This window comes from Rhinolophus hipposideros, assembly GCF_964194185.1.
Source record: "Rhinolophus hipposideros genome assembly, chromosome: 14".
Taxonomy (NCBI): Eukaryota; Metazoa; Chordata; class Mammalia; order Chiroptera; family Rhinolophidae; genus Rhinolophus; species Rhinolophus hipposideros.
The window spans coordinates 16,766,317-16,786,335 of NC_138060.1; the positions used below are offsets into that span (position 1 = coordinate 16,766,317).

Here is a 20,019-nt window from a genome sequence, read left to right on the forward strand (position 1 = left end):
CTCCCAGCACGTGTGTGACAGCGGCCCCGGGCCTCATTCTCCTTAGCACGTAGGCTCAAGCCTGCTTCCCTGAAGGCCTCGTGCATTGTCGTCTCTTTCTTGTGACTGAGTTATGTTTTGTCAGGCACAGGAAGCTGCTCAAATGCTCCACCCAGTCCTGCTGCTGCCCCCCTGACAGTTTTTTTTCCTCATTGTTTAAGCGCTCCATTAGCTTCCGAAATGAAAGCCGTCCAGACATCCTCGCTCCGCGACCCTGGTCCAGAAATGCCGCCCCCTCGAGCACCAAGCGAAGAGACAGCAAGCTGTGGAGTGAGACCTTCGATGTGTGTGTCAACCAGATGCTTACGTCCAAGGAAATCAAACGTCAGGAGGTAGGCTCTGGACCCCTGCATTTGGCGGTGTGTCTAGAACCAGGCACACTGCGAAAGTCAGCCAAGCGGGGGTCTACACCGAAGTTTCCAAATCAGTCCTCCATTGCATTTGTAGGAGGACAAATGGGAATGCCAGACTTTTTAAGGAACTGAGAAACCAGCATCCAGATGGGTGGGTGTGACCCCCGCTTTAAAAAGAAACTGATGTAAAAGTCTGAATTTACAAAGAAGATGAATGGGAAGTGTTTAGGATTCTGGAGTTCACAAAAATAATCACTTCAGTTATATTTTGATAGCAACTTCTAGAAGGTTTTAAAATATTCAGTTTATGAAACTTTGTTTCAGTTTTGTGGAAAACATTTCTAGGGAATCCAGTGAATTTCATTCTCTGTAAGTTTTCTATAGCAGTAACCCTAAATGTCTATGATAATATTGCCCTTTATAGAGAGCTTGATGGGCCAGGCTGTGCTAAGCGCTTCAAATGTGCACCATCTAATAAAATCCGTGGAAAATCTATTTTTGTGGAGAACTTGACATTGGAAAAAGAAGTGCTTGAACACTTTCTGTGTTTTGACTCAGCAATTCTTTTCTAGGAATCTTGCTGCCATGTGCAGTTATGCACAGATGAAAAGATGTGTGTGTAAGGTTATTCATCATAGCAACGTTTATAAGAGTGCTAGCAAGAGCCTGAACATCTATTACTAGGGAATGGTTAAATAATAAAGGTCCATACATGGAATACTATGTAGCTGTAGAAACACAAAAAGTGCTGACATAATATATATGTATGGCTAAGTGGATAAAGCAAGGCACAAAATAGGTATACACTAGGCTACCATTTATGTAAAAGATGAAAGAAAAATGAATGAGTGTGTGTGTGTGTGTGTCTGTGTGTGTGTATTTGCTTGTAGAACTATAAAATATTTCAAGAAGGATACAAGGAGCTGGTAACATTGTTACCTCCTGGGAGGGAAATGGGTAGTTGGAAGAGAGAGGTGAGAGGGAAAGTTTTCACCATGTACCTATTCGTGCACTATAAATTTTGAACCATGTCAACATATCTATTTAAAAATGAATGAATTCAAAAATAATGTGTGCACTGAAAAAATCCTGTGAGGAAATACTGCAAAATCTTAATAAGGGTTAACAACATAGTATTATGGGTAATTACAATTTTTTCTCTTTATACTTTTCTGTGTTTTCCCAAGTGTTAATAGTGTGCATATATAACTTGTACAGTCTGATAGCAGGAAGGAGGGAAAGATTGATTCTGCCGATGAGATAATATTAAGGCACAATGAGCGCGGGTCACCCTGCTAGTTACAGTGGCAGGATTTGAACCCAGGTCCTGGCTACTCCAAAGCCTATGGTCTTCACAGCGACACTGTGTTAGTCCACCACAGATACCTGATTATAGCATATCCCAGTATGGGGTTCTGTGATTTTCCTCTTTTAGGGGCTACAGTAAAATCAGGCCTATGTACTGTGTTTCCCCGAAAATAAGACCTAACCAGAAAATAAGCCCTAGCATGATTGTTCAGGAGGACATCCCCTGAACATAAGCCCTAATGCATCTTTTGGAGCAAACCTTAATATAAGACCTGGACTTATTTTCAGGGAAACACGGTAGGTATATGAGCTCTAGTAAAACAGATGTACAGGGAAATCTGAGGAAGGGCCATGAAAAGGCTAGTTAATTGTATTGTGCCAATCCATCTCCTGGTTTTAATAATATTCTATAGTTATGTAAGATGCTACCATTGGGGAAAGCTGAGTACTCGGTGCATAGGACCTCTCTGCCACTATTTTTGAAATTTCTCATGTGAGTCTATAATTATTTCAAAATAAACATTTGAACAAGATAGAGTATCTGGAGGGCATGGCGTGGAGGCTTTGCTGGGCCCCGGGAGGTGTCCCCATGCGCTGGCCTCCCATGAGTGTTGTGCCTCCACCTGCTTTCCCAGAGAGCACACTTGTTTTCCTGCACTCCATCAACCTCAAAATGAGGATGTTCTCCAAGCCTACTCACTTCTTCCCTCTAGTCTGAAAGAAATGCAGTAGTTCCCAAACTATCACAACATGTAGTCCTTTAATAATGTAATATTTGCCACAAACATGTAGTCCTTTAATAATGTAATATTTGCCACAAACATGTAGTCCTTTAATAATGTAATATTTGCCGACAGTTTAGACTCCCAGAGGAGAATGAAAGTGTGTCCTGCACATCACAGCTCTTACATTATGATGACTTAATCGAGTCAAATTAGAAACGGTCCCTTTACACACTCGTGCACATAGCCAGCTCCTTTAATTGTATTTACTGTACCGTGTAAGGCTGGGAAGTAATTTAGAATGAATTAACTTCACCAGACATTTAGAGTGATAAAATATTAGATTCTTCCTACAATTCCAGCCTCAGGACAAGTGGCTGATAGGAATAAAGCTTTGCATTGAGATTTGCCTTCTGTCGAGTAAAAGGAAGACAAATTGTGATGGCCTGATTAATAATACTGCCATGTCCATCACTGAGGACAGACCCTGAATCATTTATTATGCTTGTCACTCATACTAGAGACTCAAAGCTGTTCCTTCAAACTGTAATTATTTTACCTGAAATAGTTCCCTCTTGTTTGGCTGCATCAAAATTTTGTATCATGAAAGATGACTTGTTGGATTGGAAACGTATCTTTATCCCACTAACAGATAAGCACGTTACACAGAAGCTTGGCAAAATCTGTACTTTGTAGGTTTTATCCACTAGTTGCATTTGCTGCAGGTTCATTTAGCTTTCTAAGAATCCTTTAAAAATACTTAAGCAACAAGTAGATTTGGAGCTTTGAATGCTACACCCAGCACTGTTTTGAATTTGGTCTCAGAAATGAAGGAAGAGTTCAGTTGGGCGTGTTTTATCTTTTCCTGCAGGCGATCTTTGAGCTTTCCCAAGGAGAAGAAGACTTGATAGAGGACTTGAAATTGGCGAAAAAGGTAAATTTAAGTCATTTGAGTCACCTCGTATTGTTTTCTTCTGAGTAATTTCACAGTCCTAAGATTGTGCTTTGTAAGCACTCTTTTTATGGCTAAGACAGCTCATCAAAAATTGAGAAGACCCTGCACAAACCAAGCAGTGGGGGAAATGGCTCAAAACAAGAAGGCTCTCTGGACCCTGGCAATTGTCCATTGCATGTCTGGAATGCACGTCAAAGAATACTTCAGTTTAATCTGAAAGTGTTCCATTGAACTAGAAGTTTCACGTGTGGGCCTCCTTATCCACGGGAGAGAATGTCTGGATGGTCTGATATTAGAACTGTGTCTTAGAAATAAAGTCATTTGAATCTCTTAAGTGCATAAAGTGGTTAAGTGAGGCAATTACATACTATCACATAAGTTAGGATGTTTGATATGGAAACTTGTTTTTTAAATCACATTGTGTATGGAAAGGGGCAAGAAACCCATGCCTTGTAGTCTGTATAGTCTTGACTACAAACCTTCTTCAAAAACCTTGCCATCCCAGTGACTCCTGTGGAGGCTAAAATCCAGATTCCTTCATCTGATATTCACAGGTTCCTCAAAGAATCATAGGGTTGGAAAGCTGCATCTCTTCTTTTAAGTGTCCTTAATGCAACTTTCGGCTAATATGAAGTCCCATCTGTAGCATTTCTGAGAGATGGCCAAGAAACTGAGTTTTAGGCAGGGTGTGAGGAAGAAGAAGATGGAAGAGCAAAGAAAGCATTTAACTCTGGGAGACATCTTGCTGATCGTAGGTGCAACTCCTGTTTCCTACATCAAGATTTCCCAAACCCAAGTGCCTTAAGATGTTTCACTGTCATCCTTTGCTAGTGGTGGTCTTATCTTCCTGGAGGTTCTCCCCTTTCCTTTCAACCATCCATATCTACCCATCCTCTAGGAACAAGCTCCAGTCTCAGTGTATTCTTCAACAATATTCACTGCCTCCTGCTCTGTACCAAGTTCCTCATCTTTAAAATCTCCCCTGACCACTCCAACTTTAATTCTCTGACCCTCTAGATCAGTTATGATTTGGTAAATTTTTGCTGTCATGTGATGTCTCCCTTTTTAAATCTTGAACTATTTTTTAAACGTATATTTAATTTTCCATGTGTTTTTCTTCCCAGTTAGCTTTATAAATCTCCTTGAAGGCATGGACTGTGCCATCTGAATCTGTATCTTATTACAGTGCCCTAGGTATAATTGTGTGTTCTTGCTGTTTAATTATTACTAATAAGAGGTGATAACGTTAATTTTTAAAACATACAAATCAAATCTCTATATTTAGGATTTGTGCCCTTTCCTAGTTGTATGATGTACTAGAATAAAAAAGCTTTTAAAAAATCAACTTTGGTTTATCAACAACCACAAAAGGCTCCAGGCAATGCTGGATTCCCATCTGCTCTAGCCGCACCCATCTGTTTCTGCAGTATTATGGGAGAAGTTGTTGGGGAGAGCCACATATTTTGTTATTGTGTAGAGCCTCTCAGAAGCCGTTTACATTAACAACTTACTTCCGCTGATATTAAATGTTACTTCCATCTTTCATCGTTCTTGTGCAGGCCTATCACGACCCCATGTTGAAACTCTCCATAATGACAGAACAAGAGTTGAATCAAATTTTTGGAACACTGGACTCTCTAATTCCTCTACATGAAGGTATAATTTTGTTCCCAGAATGAGTTGTGACTTGTAGCCTTAATTGAGTTGTCTTATACAAGTCATGATTATGTAATAATGTGAGCAATCTACTTCCAGCCCTGTTCATATGTGAATGCCTAACAAAATAAGCTTTCTGTTTGTTTGTTTTTTTACCAGAGCTCCTTAGTCAGCTTCGAGATGTTCGGAAGCCTGATGGCTCGACTGAACATGTTGGTTCCATCCTCGTGGGCTGGGTAAGAAAAGTTCTCTGGTCTTGATTGAAGATAAATTTCAATAATTTAAATGGGGTTTCATTTTAGCTAGACTTTTTTGGTGGCAAACAGAAAAAAATTAAAATAGCAAATTTGTAGTAAAATTTACCATTAGAGTTAGGCTTTATCTCTTCAAAGCATGGAAACAATTTTGTTTGCTATTACAAACTTACTGAATTTAAAGATAACATGACTTTTTTGCAATAAAATAAAGCAAAATTAGTTAATGTTCAATTCAGGCCAGTTATTAAGATAATTATCATCATTTCTATTCCAGTAAAAATGTAGGAACATATGCCTGTCCATCAGCATAGAAATAGCTTTTATTTAGGCTATCAAAAAACTCTCATGGTCAAATGTAGTTTCATAAACAAGGTAATAACTAAATGTTGTTAATGGTTAGCATATATCTAATCCTAAGTAACTTCATAGAAGGACTGGATGTCATGCTGACCTTCATTCCAATATAACCCCTTTCCTTTCCTAATTAAAGAAATCAGCTGTGACTGTAGATTAGGGGTTCTAAATTGATGGTCCTGGGCTCAATTTGTGTTTTACTGGGTGCATAAGGTGATTGTTCATTTATTTGATTTATTTTAGACAAGGCATATACTCTATTTCGCCACAGCCCCTATCACTCCCTATTGTACACTTCTGTTTCTTTCTGTGAGTGCTTGAGTGGTCCACCCCACATCCAGGTATTTTTCATTTGTTATGAAGCAGGTAGTGAAAGCAGATTACTTTGATGACTTCTTCCAGGCAGGATTAGGTCCCTCATCTCTCTGATCCACATGGTGATCCAGAAAAATAGACAGATAATGCCACGACGGTTAAATATTAGAGTCATTCTGCTATTTGGAGAGTATTAAAAAGGCTATAAATTCTACTCTCACCATGTGAGTTGTCTTTATCCAGTTCCATTTGTATTTGTAGTTTAACCTTCTAGGTCCTAATTTTGATGCTGATTTCTTATATTAACCTGTGCTTCTCAATTATTGCCTTGATTAAGAAACTTTGAGGGTTTCATGAGTTAGCTAGTTTTCGTTCAGGAGTCAATTTTAGCACTGAGGCTGAAATATCCCAAGGGTATTTGAAAGCCAAGTAATGTTCTAAGATGAATAATTTAGAAAATGTGCCTTAATATTTCAGGAGAGATATTCATCTTAGCGCTTTGACTTTCATTTTATTATGAGATGTTTTAACTTCTTTAGCCCACAAAGAAATTTCTCGAAAGAGAGCCAGCTAGAGACAGAAAAGGTGTGATGAGGAGAGGGTGTGCCTCAGTGTGTCTTAAACTTCCTGAGTCTGTGGACTACTTTGATGGGAGTGAAGGGGCCCATGAGGCCACACTCCAGAATTAGCATCACTGCTCTGTTTCTGAAGAGGTAGCAATACAGAACTACATGGTTTCTTGGGCATCGTATACAAATTGTCAGTTTGTGCCAGAGCCAAAGTGTCGGCATTTGCCTTGTTGTTAATTTTTTCTGAAAGAAATGTTTGTCACTTTTATTAGAAAATTGGTTTGATTTGGGGATAGCTTTTGCAGTCCTTTTCTGCACATACCCAAAGGATGTGAGACCATGCTGGCCCATTGCTATCTGGACCCTTCAGACATCAAATGGGGTCTTGCAGCTTGAGGAGCAGCCTAAAATTAAACAACTGGCCCATTGTTACCAGCCCTCATGAGAAACGGTCCTTATGTATTAGGCCTGATGAGCTGTTAAATGTTTTCCCTCTTTTAACTGCAGATGTGTCTGTGCGAGTGGGAACTGTAAACCAAGGGATACATCTGTTTGAGTTCTGGTCTTTTTAACAGAACAAAATAAACATCTTACTGGACTTTGAATGAGTAAAGTCAGAGCCCATTTGACCCATGAAAAATTGATTTATTTCCTCCCAAAGGAAAAAGTGAAAAAAACAAAACCAAAAATAACCCTTTTAAACAAGTGAGCCTCCCAAGTGGGATAGTCCTGGCCAGTTCCTCTGACCTTAGAATGAATCAATTACTTTTACTTTGAAGACCTCAAGCAGAATGGTCGTTTTTTTTCAGGGAACCATCCTGGTTACTGAGGATCAATCTCTCTGATGGGTCAGTCTACTCTCATAAGCCTTTCCCATCACAAAGAAATACCTTCCTGAGTGACTTATCTTCATGCTAGCGTTTTTTCATGCTAACGTCATAAAATAATTTATAAGCCCTCCAAGGCAGCAAGTTTTCATGTTAATTTGGGTTCTAATTAAATTTTAATTCCAAGAGAGAGGCAGGGTATATGGGAGCAAAAATATAGGTTTGTTCTGTCGTTTTTCACAATGTTAGGGAGATAGAACTTCTCTAAAAAAAAAAAAAGTGAGTTTCCCTTATACATTTTTTCTTGATAATCTAAAGAAATGGTGAGTAGTTCAGAGATTTGGAGGGAGGAATGGGGAAAGAACACACTTCAGACTGGTTTTGTCTCCAGCTGAGCAAATAGTTTTGCTTCTCTAAACCATGACTTTTTTCAATAAAAATATTCTAGGGATAAGTAATAATGATAGCTAGCACTTATTCTTAACCAGGAGCCAAGCTCATGCTACACTTTTTATCTTCCTTGTCTTATTGAAGGAGAGGACAGTAGTATATGCGTTTTGTAAGGAGAGAAACTACTAGTAACCGAGTTAGGTTATGAGCATGATTCTCCCTGGTTCCAGAGTCTGCCCTCTTAGCCACTGTGTTATCACCTCTCGTATTTTATATAAGTGTACGTGCATGTATTTGGGAACCAAGATATGTACATTCTTCATCCCCCTATCTAGTTATAGATCACTTGTGGTCTTTTCTAGCCAGTGGGCTAAACCAGATAGCCTGTCAGGTCATGCCCAGGAAATGAGCACCCTGTCAGGTGTGAACACAGGACCAGAGCCCGGTTGCCATGGCGGCAGGGGCGGCAGGATCACAGAGAGTCATGGCCCATTCATTGGAGAGCTGAGCAACAGTGTGGTCGGGCTTCCTCACTAGTTTACATCCGATGGTTACTGCTGATTTGTTTCTTCATAATGAAAACACTGGGCATTTCCAGGTCTCTTTAAATGGTGAGGAAGTGGAAATGAAATTAAGAGGGCCTCAGGCTCGTTTTAATTAACTATGAAAATCTAAATTACAAGCCACAATGCTGTGTCTGGGGGGGAGGTGTGTGTGTATAAGTACGAATTATCATTCTATTAAGTACAAGGTTGAGGAAAGAATTTCTGCAGATCTTATTAACACAGATAGATGTTTTTCATAACATGTAAGGAAGGTAGACATTTCCAGGGAATGTAAACTCAACAGTGAACTTTTTAAGCATTATTTCCTTGGTATAATTTTTTTGGTTTCAGTCACTGATAAAATAACTTCAATAAAAGGTGTAGAAGGAGCAGCAGAATATTTAAACTTTGACCCATTGTTCAGATTTATTTTTAAGCCATGTTCCCAAGCCATCAAATATTACCTAATCTAGTAATCCATTAAACATTCACTTATTTGTTCATTTGAAATACAAGCTTTGCTGTATAGTATGCCCACTGCAAAGTACTGAGGATGCAGAAATGAAAGACCCTCTTGCCACTGTTTTGCACTGCATCCCTCCAGAGAAGAAGTATCATGATGAATGTGGCTTCCTAGTCCAAGGGAGAGAAGCATACAGTGGGGCCATTGGCTGCATTTTAGTCCTCGCATAACTTTCTAGACGCTGACAGCCCATGTATTAAGATGCACCATCTTGGGTGCCACGAAGCGGGAGGAGTGGAAAAGGGAGGTGAGCAGCCCTTTCACGGAGTCTCTCACGCCGTGTTTGCACAATTTGACTGATGGGACATGTCAGAGAAATTAGTATTTTGCTGGAAGGGAGATAGTGGAGTTGAAGTGTTCCAAAATCTTGAAGCTTAAATTGTTCTTTGCATGGTATTGTGATGTTAACCATTAGTTAGAGCCAAGAATCATTTCTGGCCTGTCAGAACTAATTTAAAAGATTTTTCTGAATGCTTCCTGCATCTGATTGTTTATTAATTATCCTTTTGTTTCTTGGAGTTTCTTATGATTGGTCCACCTTGGAATCAGTTAACCTTAAGCTAATGTGGAGGGCTTGCACCAAGCCACACAAAGGGATGGCTGTGGAACCTGACTCCTTGCTGCTTTTCTTCTTCTTTTTTTTCCCCTCAATGCCACTAAGTCTTCTAGATGAGTTTCTTATGAATAATTTTGAAAAAAATTCTCTCTATATATTTTGTTTAATAGGCTTTCCCCTCACCAGATACTTTTGGAAGTTTAGGAAAATGATGAACTGTGTGCATATGCAATTATTTCAGTTCATTTCTAGCTTAGATTGGCAGAAAGGCAAAAAAATTAGGATAGGGGACTTAACAATCGAGGAAGTAAACATGCAACTAAGACAATTACTTTGTGCAAGCGAGCCAGAGCTTAAAACGACTGTCCATCATCTGCCATTTTGAAGACTCCACTGGTCTGTCTCCTCCAGCCATGCAGATAAAGGAATGTTGGCCAGGCCTGGAGACCATTTCGGTTTTGTTCAGTCCCAGTAAGTGATACTGGCGTGTAGCTTCAATTATTTTAACACCCCAACCCTCTTCTGATGTTCCTTTCTTAGCTTCCTTGTCTCAGCTCCTACGACAGCTACTGCAGCAATCAAGTAGCCGCCAAAGCTCTGCTGGACCACAAAAAACAAGATCATCGAGTCCAGGATTTCCTGCAGCGATGTTTAGAATCCCCTTTTAGCCGCAAACTAGATCTCTGGAATTTCCTCGATATTCCAAGAAGTCGCCTGGTAAAATACCCTCTGCTTCTTCGAGAAATCCTGAGGCACACACCAAATGATAATCCAGATCAGCAACACCTGGAAGAAGCTGTAAGTTTGTTTCTCTCCTCCCTTGTTATTTTCTCCCCATAGTGGTAGAGGATTTGGTAAATGGGTGAGTGAAGGGTCCCTGGGTACATGGGACTCAGGAATCTTGGGTTCCAGGGGTGGCTCTGCCACAAACCATGATTTTGCAAGTCACTTTTTCTCTCCCTGCCTCAGTTTCCTAACCTATAAAATGTAGTATTTGTGAAATGCGCTCTAAGGTCCCTTTGATTCTAAAATTTCTTGATTTATATAGGTGACCGTGTAATCTGTGCATTACTATTGCTGTGAGGATTAAAATCGCTGTGGAGATTTTACATTGAATATCTTTGTTTAGTTAGCAAATGGGAGTTGCCTTTTACTTTCGCCACAAAGCCCATTTTTGAAGTCAACACCTATTTAAGATTTAGTTCTCTTCAACCGACTGCAGTGGGGACCTAGGCCTACTCATCAGTGAATGTTTCCTGAGTTTGGGGAAATATGGATTCTTCCCTAGCAGCAATAGAAAACCAGGAAAAATGGGGTTCATCTCATGAGAATATTGCAATCTGTGAGCATTACCCCCAGAGAGCTCGGCTCTGATTGGGTGCCCTGTAGGGCAGGCAGAGGAGAGGCAGGCCAGGAGGGACAAGTGGCCCGAGCAAAGGTGTGAAGAAATGACAGCACAGGGCCTGCCTGGGGACTACTATGGATCTGTGCCCTGAGAAAGCAGCAGGAGAGAAGACAGAGGATGGGAGTTCAGATCTGATTATACAGGGTTTTAAATATAAAATTGAGACATTTTTCCTTTTTTTTTTTTCTAAGTAGTTGGGATTCAGGATTCAAATCCCAGCTCCATCGCTGACCAGCTATATAACCGTGGGCATGTTATTCTCCTCATGTGTAGGACAAGGGACTGAGGAAGAAGAGACTGGGCACAGGGAGGCAAGTGGGGGAGCTGCAGCAGCAGTCCGGGAGTGCAGTCATGAGGGCCTGCTCGTAGAGGTGACAGTGGGCCTGGGGGCTAAGAAACCAATTCCCAGGGCCCGTTTTCTCACTGGATCTGGGGTAATGCACTCTAAGGTCCACTGCAGAAAGAGGACATGCAGAGGTACTTTGAAAATCGGAAGGCTTGCACCTGCTGAGCAAACTGCCTATCTCCTCCCAGAGAAGGGTTTCGTAATAATAAGTAATAGTAACAAGAACAACTGGAATCCCTGCTGACATTTCCTAAATACCTAGTAAAAGAGCTTTGTGTAATTGCCTTATAGTTTATGTATCTCATTTAATCCTCATAGTAACCTATGAGGGGCTGTTCTTATTAGGACCGTTTACCAGATGAGGTTTAGAGGGCTAAAATTACTCGCCACGCCCAGAGCCAGCAACTGACGGAGTTGCTGTCTGAACCCTGTCAGTGTAAACTGCAAATCTTGTGCCTTTCCCAGTTCTCTATGATCCTACCCCATGGAACTGACAGCCTAGCTGCTTTGAGTCCTGTGGTCTTTCAAATTACAGAAAGCTGTCTGGACACCAGGCTTTGTGGAGAGGCCTCACTGGTGCAGAGCTGGGCCAGGTGCCTCCGTGTAGGGTTAGAAAAGAATGAGGAAAGACTCTCTCCTAACTCATGACGTGTTTGATGTGCCTGGCAGGCTGACACACACAGACCAGGCCCCCAGTCCAGCACGATGGGGGATGCAGGCACTAGGGATGAGGCCCATCTCACTTCATCATGTCTGTTTTTATTACTGAGAAGACTGCAATAGAGTTGCCTCCTCTCCATATTTTATTCCAGTGAGTGTGTGGTCTACAAGAATGAAAACAACAGGCAGCTCAAGCTAGTCTAAATAATTACTTTCTTGAAGCACACGAGCTTGCTTGGAGTTTTTATTGTAAAAATGTCTTCTCTGTGATATGCAGCATGCAAGAATAATGCTCTGTGTAAAAAAACACCCAGTGAGCTAAAGTTTGAATTTAAAAACAGATAGAAAAGAATACGGTTGTTTGCAATATTAAAAGGATGTACCAGTTTTCCCTAGTGTGTAAAATGCGATGCCATTTTCAGAAGTAGACTATGCACCTAGTTATTGAGGCAGATTTGTGCATGAAGCATGGTATACCGGCATTTGACCATGTCTTCAGAGCAAGTCATTTACACAAGAGAGGCACAGCAATTTTTTCCCCTTCTTTTCAAAATCCTTGTGGCATTACCCCAGATGAGCAGAAATATTTAGCCCTGTACTCTTGGGTACATTGCAAATGTCTGATAAACGTAAAACCCACAGTACCAGTGTAGCTTGGCTTATATGTTCCCTGAATACATTTTCCACCTATGAAAAGAAAAAATATCAGAGAACTTTAAGTAAATTGTTTCTACACCAACCGTTCAGTCCTATGATTTAAATTTAAAGAAGGGTCTTGCTTTTAATGCAGTGGATAAACTACTACGCCTTTATTAGAATGTCTTAATAGTGTTTTGGAAGTTGGTAGAAATTTCCCCCAAAAGAAAACTTCTTAAAAGAGGACTTTGCCTATTCAGACATTCCAGAGATCTAGTTGTTTAACATTTTAAATTCTCAGGATTGTTTCAGCCAGGAAATGATCCCGCAGACCATCTCTTTCCTTGGCCCGCCACTGTTCCCCAGCTCCTTTAAAAATAAAAATAAAAATCACTGGAATCAATGCGAAGAACAGTCCTTCTTTTGATGGAACAACAGTGAAGGGTGCTATTTTTGGTTCATGTCAGGAGCCTACGAGTAGATGATATTACCACACAAGGGACTAGACAGACAGTGCTTTCAGATTTCATTTTGAGGATGATGACTCCAGCATATGTGGGCTTAATCCCTGTTCTGTTTGTCACCAGGTATCTCTCATCATCTCCCTTTACCAGTCCCTTCCCTTCGGTTTGAACCCTGATGAGAGATGCAACAATAAATTTAATTTAAATGCACAGCTACCATGACTATTGGCAATCTGTTATATTTAACTTGATTCCTTGCTGCAATTCTGCAAAATAAATTCTTCTCAAGAGCCAGTGCAGAGAGATTAGACTCTTAATATACAAGTGGATAGAAATACAAAATAATGTTTTTAGTAAAGCAGACCCAGAGTTAACTATTATAAATGTACACACAGAATATGGTATAACACTGATCATTTCCATTGTTGTCTCTTTATACTTTTTCAAACACCAGAGAAAGAAGCACCATTTGAAAGTAGTCAAAGCTGCCTAAGAAACCCCCCGTTGGCATTTGAGTTTATTAATCTTCGTGTGATATGCCAGTTCTTCAGTTCCTGAGTTAAATTAGGAAATGAACACACACATTTTTAGGTCTGTAGTACATCTTCTTTTGGGTTTCCTGGATACTTGCAGGAAACTCAGAAAATTGACTCAAGCCCTGGTTAATTCCAGCTTCCCAGATGTACCTAATAATAATTAATTGATAAGATGAGTAACGGCAATTAATGCTAAGGTCTTTAAACACAAGGAAAAATATGGATTCTACAACATATTAAAAAATGTAGTAAAGAGGATAAGGTAGACATGAAACAGTTGCTCAGTTACCTCCCACATATTTTAAGCTTCTTGAGGATAAAGACCCTGTTTTATTTCTTTGAATGCCACCATCTAGTTTAACACTGAACAGATGCTCAAAAAACATTAGTTGAATTAATTATAAAGATGAGTCATAGCTTTAGTATATTTCTGTTTGTTTTTGAAAGTAATAATAAATAATCAGTCATCTTTGAAAACCAAGAGGGGAAAAAAGTGTTCTATGAATTACATGTTTTGTGTTAACAAAATTCAGATTAATTTCACAGGACAGATTTAATACTAGGTTGATATCAAAGGCCAGAAAGATTCTTTTATAACAAAAGAGCCTATATTTTTAAAACTAAGGTGTTAGTTTTTTTTTTAATTATCAAAGTAGAGCTACAACCAAATTTTGACAAAAGAATAAATAATCTTGTAAACACTTAATAGCTACAAAAACGTACAGATTATACATCTGTTCATAGGATACAGTCACCAGATCTCAGCTCAGAGCTGTAATATCTTCTGTCAAACTTGCATGGAAGTGCCAAGTTATAACTGGGTAGAAGTTTTCATCCAGTTGCTTTGAGTAGAAGGTATCACTTTGCTAGCATGTGAAAAAGAATCACTTAACAATCTTAGAATTCACCACCACTTTAACACATTACTGGATCTGTAGCTTTTTGCTGAGTAAAGGCCTCTTTTAAAATCCTGCATTTCAGACTGGTTTGTTTTTTCATGAAATAAATGTGACAAAGAAGAGGCCTTATTAACATTTCTCCTCTGTTAAGTTCTTTTCAGTTAATACCACCACAAGGGAGATGGGCCTTTTGGTCTTTTCACTATTAGGGGACAGAGGACCATATTTAGGAAGCCATTACTTTACCTTTGCTTGGTGTCTTTGAATTTTTACTCAACTAATTTCTTGTTCCTTTGTTTTCTAACTTTCAGATGTGTTAGTCATGTGACAAGACAACAAAGCATAGCCATGTGACAGGACAACAAAACATCTTTGAATTTTTACTCAACTAATTTCTTGTTCCTTTGTTTTCTAACTTTTAGACGTGTTAGCCATGTGACAGGACAACAAAATAAACGCCCACTGATCATGTCTCAGTGCTATACTCTTGTTGCATTTTGCGTCACCTTGTATTAACAACATTGCATCCACCATTGCTATGAAATCCCTCTACCCCTAATTTACTTGTTCACATGTGCTATAAGCATGGGCAAGACTGAATATAGTTTTAAGAAATGTGCCCTGTGGAGTTCAGTATTATGAGTCCTGCACGTTGAAAGCTGTACCTTATATTGCGTCCTCTCAGATAAAATTATGCGTCAACATTAGTTTTATGTATAATATAAATATCTGTATATGTGTACAAATAAATATACGTGTGTATATGTATCTATGTGTATGTGTATAGATGGATAGACAGATACAATATGTTAAAAAGCATTTATTTATTTTTCCCTCTTCCCAAAACCGCAACTTAGATAACAGCATCTCAGAGTTAGAGCCAGGTGTATGTTGGTGATCTTCTGGACTGAGCCCCTAGGACCTGTTGGTGTGGATAGTTTGCTCATTTTCCCCATACTTTCTTCTTTGTTTCCATAGATAAATATCATTCAGGGAATCGTGGCAGAAATCAACACCAAGACTGGGGAATCTGAATGCCGCTATTATAAAGAGCGGCTTCTCTACTTGGAGGAAGGCCAGAAAGACTCCCTGATTGACAGCTCAAGAGTGCTGTGTTGTCATGGCGAACTCAAGAACAACCGGGGCGTGGTGAGTGGTTGCTCCCCTTCAGTGTTCTCATCCTGGGCCCCCCCCCCCAACACTTAATCCACTTAATGCTGAGTTTCCTATTACTATGCCTTCCCTGTCCAGGGTCACACTCTTTAGACAAAAATGGCCTTTCCAGTGTCTTTTATATCATAGAATCCCATATATAGAGATATATATATAATTATATACATTGTATACATATTTATATATTATTAGTTATAATTTACCAATAACATATATTATAAATACATATGTTTATAATTTATCTATTTATTTAAAATTTCACATCCGTACGTAGTTTAAAGAATTTTGGAAACCCATATAGAGGTGCCAACTTTTTGTTTGATCATAATCTTCAAAAACAAATACAGAACAGTTATCTCCTCCCACTTTGATATCAGAAAATAACAGGTGATTTTAATAGGACGTTAAAAGTGTGTGATCTCAGAGAAACAGCTCTTAAATTGAACGCATTTAGCTTTATGAGAAACTCTTTTCTGTAGGATAAGGGCCTATTCTCTTTCTGTCCATCAGTCAAGGACTGAGATTCTCTAGTTGGATGTGGCTAGGGTGTTAAAGATGAACTCTAGTTCATACTGCAGGCAGACAGATTTTTGAGAACAAAGATAGTAGTTGGGGTGAGAGGTTTATTTTAATTTTTTTTTCCCAGTAGAATTAGAGAAGCCATTATTAACAGACCTGGGTCAGGAAAAGAGTTCAATAGTTTGAGGGCAAAAAGCAACTAAGAAGAGGAATCCTCAGTGAATATTCATAAATAAGGGATATTTTTTAAAGGTTTCCCAGATAATCTGAGTTCAAACTGCCGACCTTGGCTAGAGGATTGATTGCAGTAGAAACAGTGTGAATATCTCTGATAATGTTTAGTATGTAAAACAATGACCAACACCTTCCCTCCTCCACTCCCAAAGGAAAAGTTTCAACACATTCGTTCTACTACCTCCTCCCCCCTTAACAAGCCTTTAGCTTGGTTATTTTGTGCTTTAATGTGTTTTTCAATTGTTTTAAATGCATAATCATTTTGGTAAACATTAAATCTCATTCCTCTGTGCCCCTTGCCCTCATCCCCATGCAGAACTTCCAGCCAGCATTTGGTTGAGCTTTAGTTTGTACAGTTTTGGCATGCATGTATGTTTCTGTCTGTCTGTCTGTCTGTCTGTGGTGGGGTAGAGGTGAGGGACTCACAAGTCTCATTTCTCCCAAATATAAAATTATCTGATACTGCCGAATGTGGCTTTCCCTGACCCAAATCAAGATTCTAGATGGGTGAAAATAGTGAAGGGGAATAAGAAGTACAGACTTCCAGTTATAAAACGATTAAGTCACAGGGATATAATGTACAGCACAGGGAACATAGTCAATAATATCCTAGTAATTTTGTGTGGTGACAGATGGTTACTAGACTTGTCATGGTGATCACATTCTAGGGAATATAATTGCCAATCTATGTTGCACACCTGAAACTAATATAATATTGTATGTCAACTATACTTTAATAAAAAAGAAGATATTACTATTTATTTGAAAAACTGACTCAAGAAGTAAAAGAAAAATATTACTGTTCTACAACCAAAAGCAAACAAACAAACAAACAAAAAAGATTCTAATGTGAGTTTCTACCCCTATTCTTCTGGTTTCCTTTTTGAGACTCCTGGGTTGACAATCCCACATATTTACTGGAAAACCAGAACCCAGCTGCAAAGTTGTGGATCTTTTGACTTCAATTGCTAAGCATTTCCAAACAGTGAGAAAGGTCTGGCATTTGGAATTGAATGGAGCCAATTTACCCCCGCTCCACCCAGCGAAATCGCTTTCATGATGTGGTTTGACACAAGCCTTTATTTTTCAGATTTGCTTTTTGCCCACAACACACACATCAGTAGTCAGCCTTTTAAGCTCAACTTCTTCAGAGAACTGAGGTTCTGATGAACTTAACTGAGAAGGACAACTTTTTTGATCTTCTTTCCTTGTGGCTAAGGCAGCATGCTCTGGTTTCCTCAGGAATGGGCAGCGTTCCGCGTTGGAGAGCCTGGATGAAGCTGATAATCAGCTCTGTGGTTGAAGGGACAAGTGTTTTGGGAGGTTTGGGGGAAGCAAAGATGAATGTTAGGCTTTGATAGACCAGTTTTATCTTTTATAGACTATTGTTCATTTTGATCTCTTAAAAGTATGTCGGGTAACATAAACCAAAGCCAGGGAAGTACTAACTTTTTTTCCCTCATTACCCCCTTCATTCTAGTCCTCTTTCTCATTTTTTCTTATGATAGCCGGAGTCTGTGTGTGTCTGCACGGGTTGTGAATTGCAATATGAATAACGCCCCTGGAGTTGGCAGTCATGGCTGCAGGTGTCTGTAGACAGAAAGGCCTTCTCCAGGGGGCCCTAGGAAGGCACTGCTCTAGGAAAGGCAATAGAGGCATCTGAAAATTGCCTCTAACTTGGCCAACTTCTGTTCTCCTGAAGGTAGATTTGAGCCTAGAAGTTTATAATCAAGTGTGAATTTGGTACCTGCACACTAATCAACTACTCACTAAAGAAATCCTATGGATTCTTCTCTTCTAGAAACTGCATGTTTTCCTATTCCAAGAAGTGCTTGTGATCACTCGAGCTGTCACCCACAATGAGCAGCTCTGCTACCAGTTATACCGACAGCCGATCCCTGTGAAGGACCTCCTCCTGGAAGACCTGCAAGATGGAGAAGTGAGGCTGGGTGGCTCTCTGCGAGGGGCATTCAGCAACAATGAGAGAAGTACGGATGACTACTTGTTTTGAACCCTTGGATGTTTTTGGCAATAGTGGTTCAAAGGGAGTGGCTGGCTGGTGAATAGAAGAGCTATGGCCTTGGAGTCAAAATGCATTCCAGTCCTATCTCATCACTTGCTGATTGTGTAACTTTGTTTAATCTCTGTGAACCTCAGTTTTTCATCTGCAAAGTGGGGGTGTACATATACCTACTTCATAAGGTTTTATAAGGCTTAAGTAAGATACTGCAAGTGAACTTATCTGCACATAACTGGTACTCCTGAAGCTCCCTTTCTCTGTCTCTTTCTGTTAGATGAAAGCTTAGGGTGGTTGGATGGCTCAGTTGGTTAGAGCGCGAGCTGTGAAAAACAGGGTTGCTGGTTCGATTCCCACATGGGCCAGTGAGCTGTGCCCTCCACAACAAGATTGAAGACAACGAGCTGCCGCTGAGCTTCCAGAGGGGCAGCCGGATGGCTCAGTTGGTTAGAGCATGAGCTCTTAACAAGGTTGCTGGTTCAATTCCCACATGAGACGGTGGGCTGTGCCCCCTGCAACTAAAGATTGAAAACGGCAACTGGATTTGGAGCTGAGCTGCACCCTCCACAACTAGATTGAAGGATAACGAGTTGGAGCTGATGAGCCTGTTCCCCAATATTCCCCAATAAATCTAAAAAAAAAAAAAAAAAAAAAAAAAGCATGGTTAAAATAGTCCCTATGTAGACACCATTTACATAATAGTGGCTTTTTTAGTTGAGCTGTCACACTTGTCTCTAAAGAGCTGTAAGAATGGTCAGGTGGGTTGAGGGTTCGTCTGTAATTACTCAAATGGACTGCTCTAACTTGAGACTGAATAAACAAAGGAATTAATCAAGAGAAGCTAAGATCGCAATGTCTATTGAGTATCTCCTGCGTGTCAAGCCCTGTTCTAGGCACTAGTACACACCCGTGAACCAAACAGTTGAATTCCTTGTCCCTGTGGAGCTTACACTGTGATGGAGGAGGTGGATGAGAAACAAATAAATATTTTGGGTGCTGTTAAGGAAACTAAAACCAAGTAAGGGAATAGGTGGGCATAGCAGTAAGAGATCTGTTTTTAGATGAAATGGCCAGGGAAGTCTTCTTTGAGAAAGTGACATTTGAGCCCTTGAGTTAACATTGGTATCATATCGTCAAAGTAATTAATATGTACTGCCTCGTACTTGCTCATCAGTCTCTCCACTCTAGTGATGGTGGTAATAGTAACCTATTTCTTGAATACTGACTCGTGCCAGGCATTGTATAAGGACTTACATGTCACATGTATCCCTCATAATAACCTTATAATTATCACATTTTTTCCTCATAATAACCTTATGAGGTAGGTTCTCTTTGTTTCCCCCAATTTATAAATATGGAAACTGAGACATAGAGGAGTTAAGGCGCTTGCCCAAGAGCAAAGATTGGAGCCTGAATTTATCAGAAGTGGTGGTTCCCAGTCTGTTGGCTGCAGGGATCATGCAAGGGAACTGACCGATCCAAGCATGGCATGTGGCATGTGGGGCCCATTAAAGGCCAATTGATGTTGTTGTTGTTATTAAACTAAACAAAATGCCTTCCATATTGTGCACTACGATTTTTTAAATGCACGTAACTCCTGTTGAAGTAATTAAAATACCATTTCATTTTTAAATGAAACCAAATTTATAACAGTTCTGTCATTACATATTTTCTCAATCATTGGATACTAAATGAAAAGGTACTATCGTGTGGAGGGTCATGGGCATGTTTGATGTTACTAAGAGCTTCTTAAACTTGAAA

The 20,019-nt window shown here is 39.8% G+C and overlaps 1 protein-coding gene across 2 annotated transcripts in view; it reads left to right on the top strand.

Moving 5' to 3' along the window:
- The window catches only part of ARHGEF3 (Rho guanine nucleotide exchange factor 3), a 61,669-nt gene that overhangs the window by 39,027 nt on the left and 2,623 nt on the right, over positions 1-20,019 (top strand). For both annotated transcript variants that reach the window (XM_081072948.1, XM_081072949.1), the window contains exons 3-9: positions 201-371; positions 3,294-3,356; positions 4,937-5,033; positions 5,193-5,269; positions 9,910-10,167; positions 15,294-15,464; positions 18,043-18,229. In XM_081072948.1, the coding sequence (XP_080929074.1) occupies positions 201-371; positions 3,294-3,356; positions 4,937-5,033; positions 5,193-5,269; positions 9,910-10,167; positions 15,294-15,464; positions 18,043-18,229 (1,024 nt within the window). The remainder of the gene's footprint in view (positions 1-200; positions 372-3,293; positions 3,357-4,936; positions 5,034-5,192; positions 5,270-9,909; positions 10,168-15,293; positions 15,465-18,042; positions 18,230-20,019) is intronic.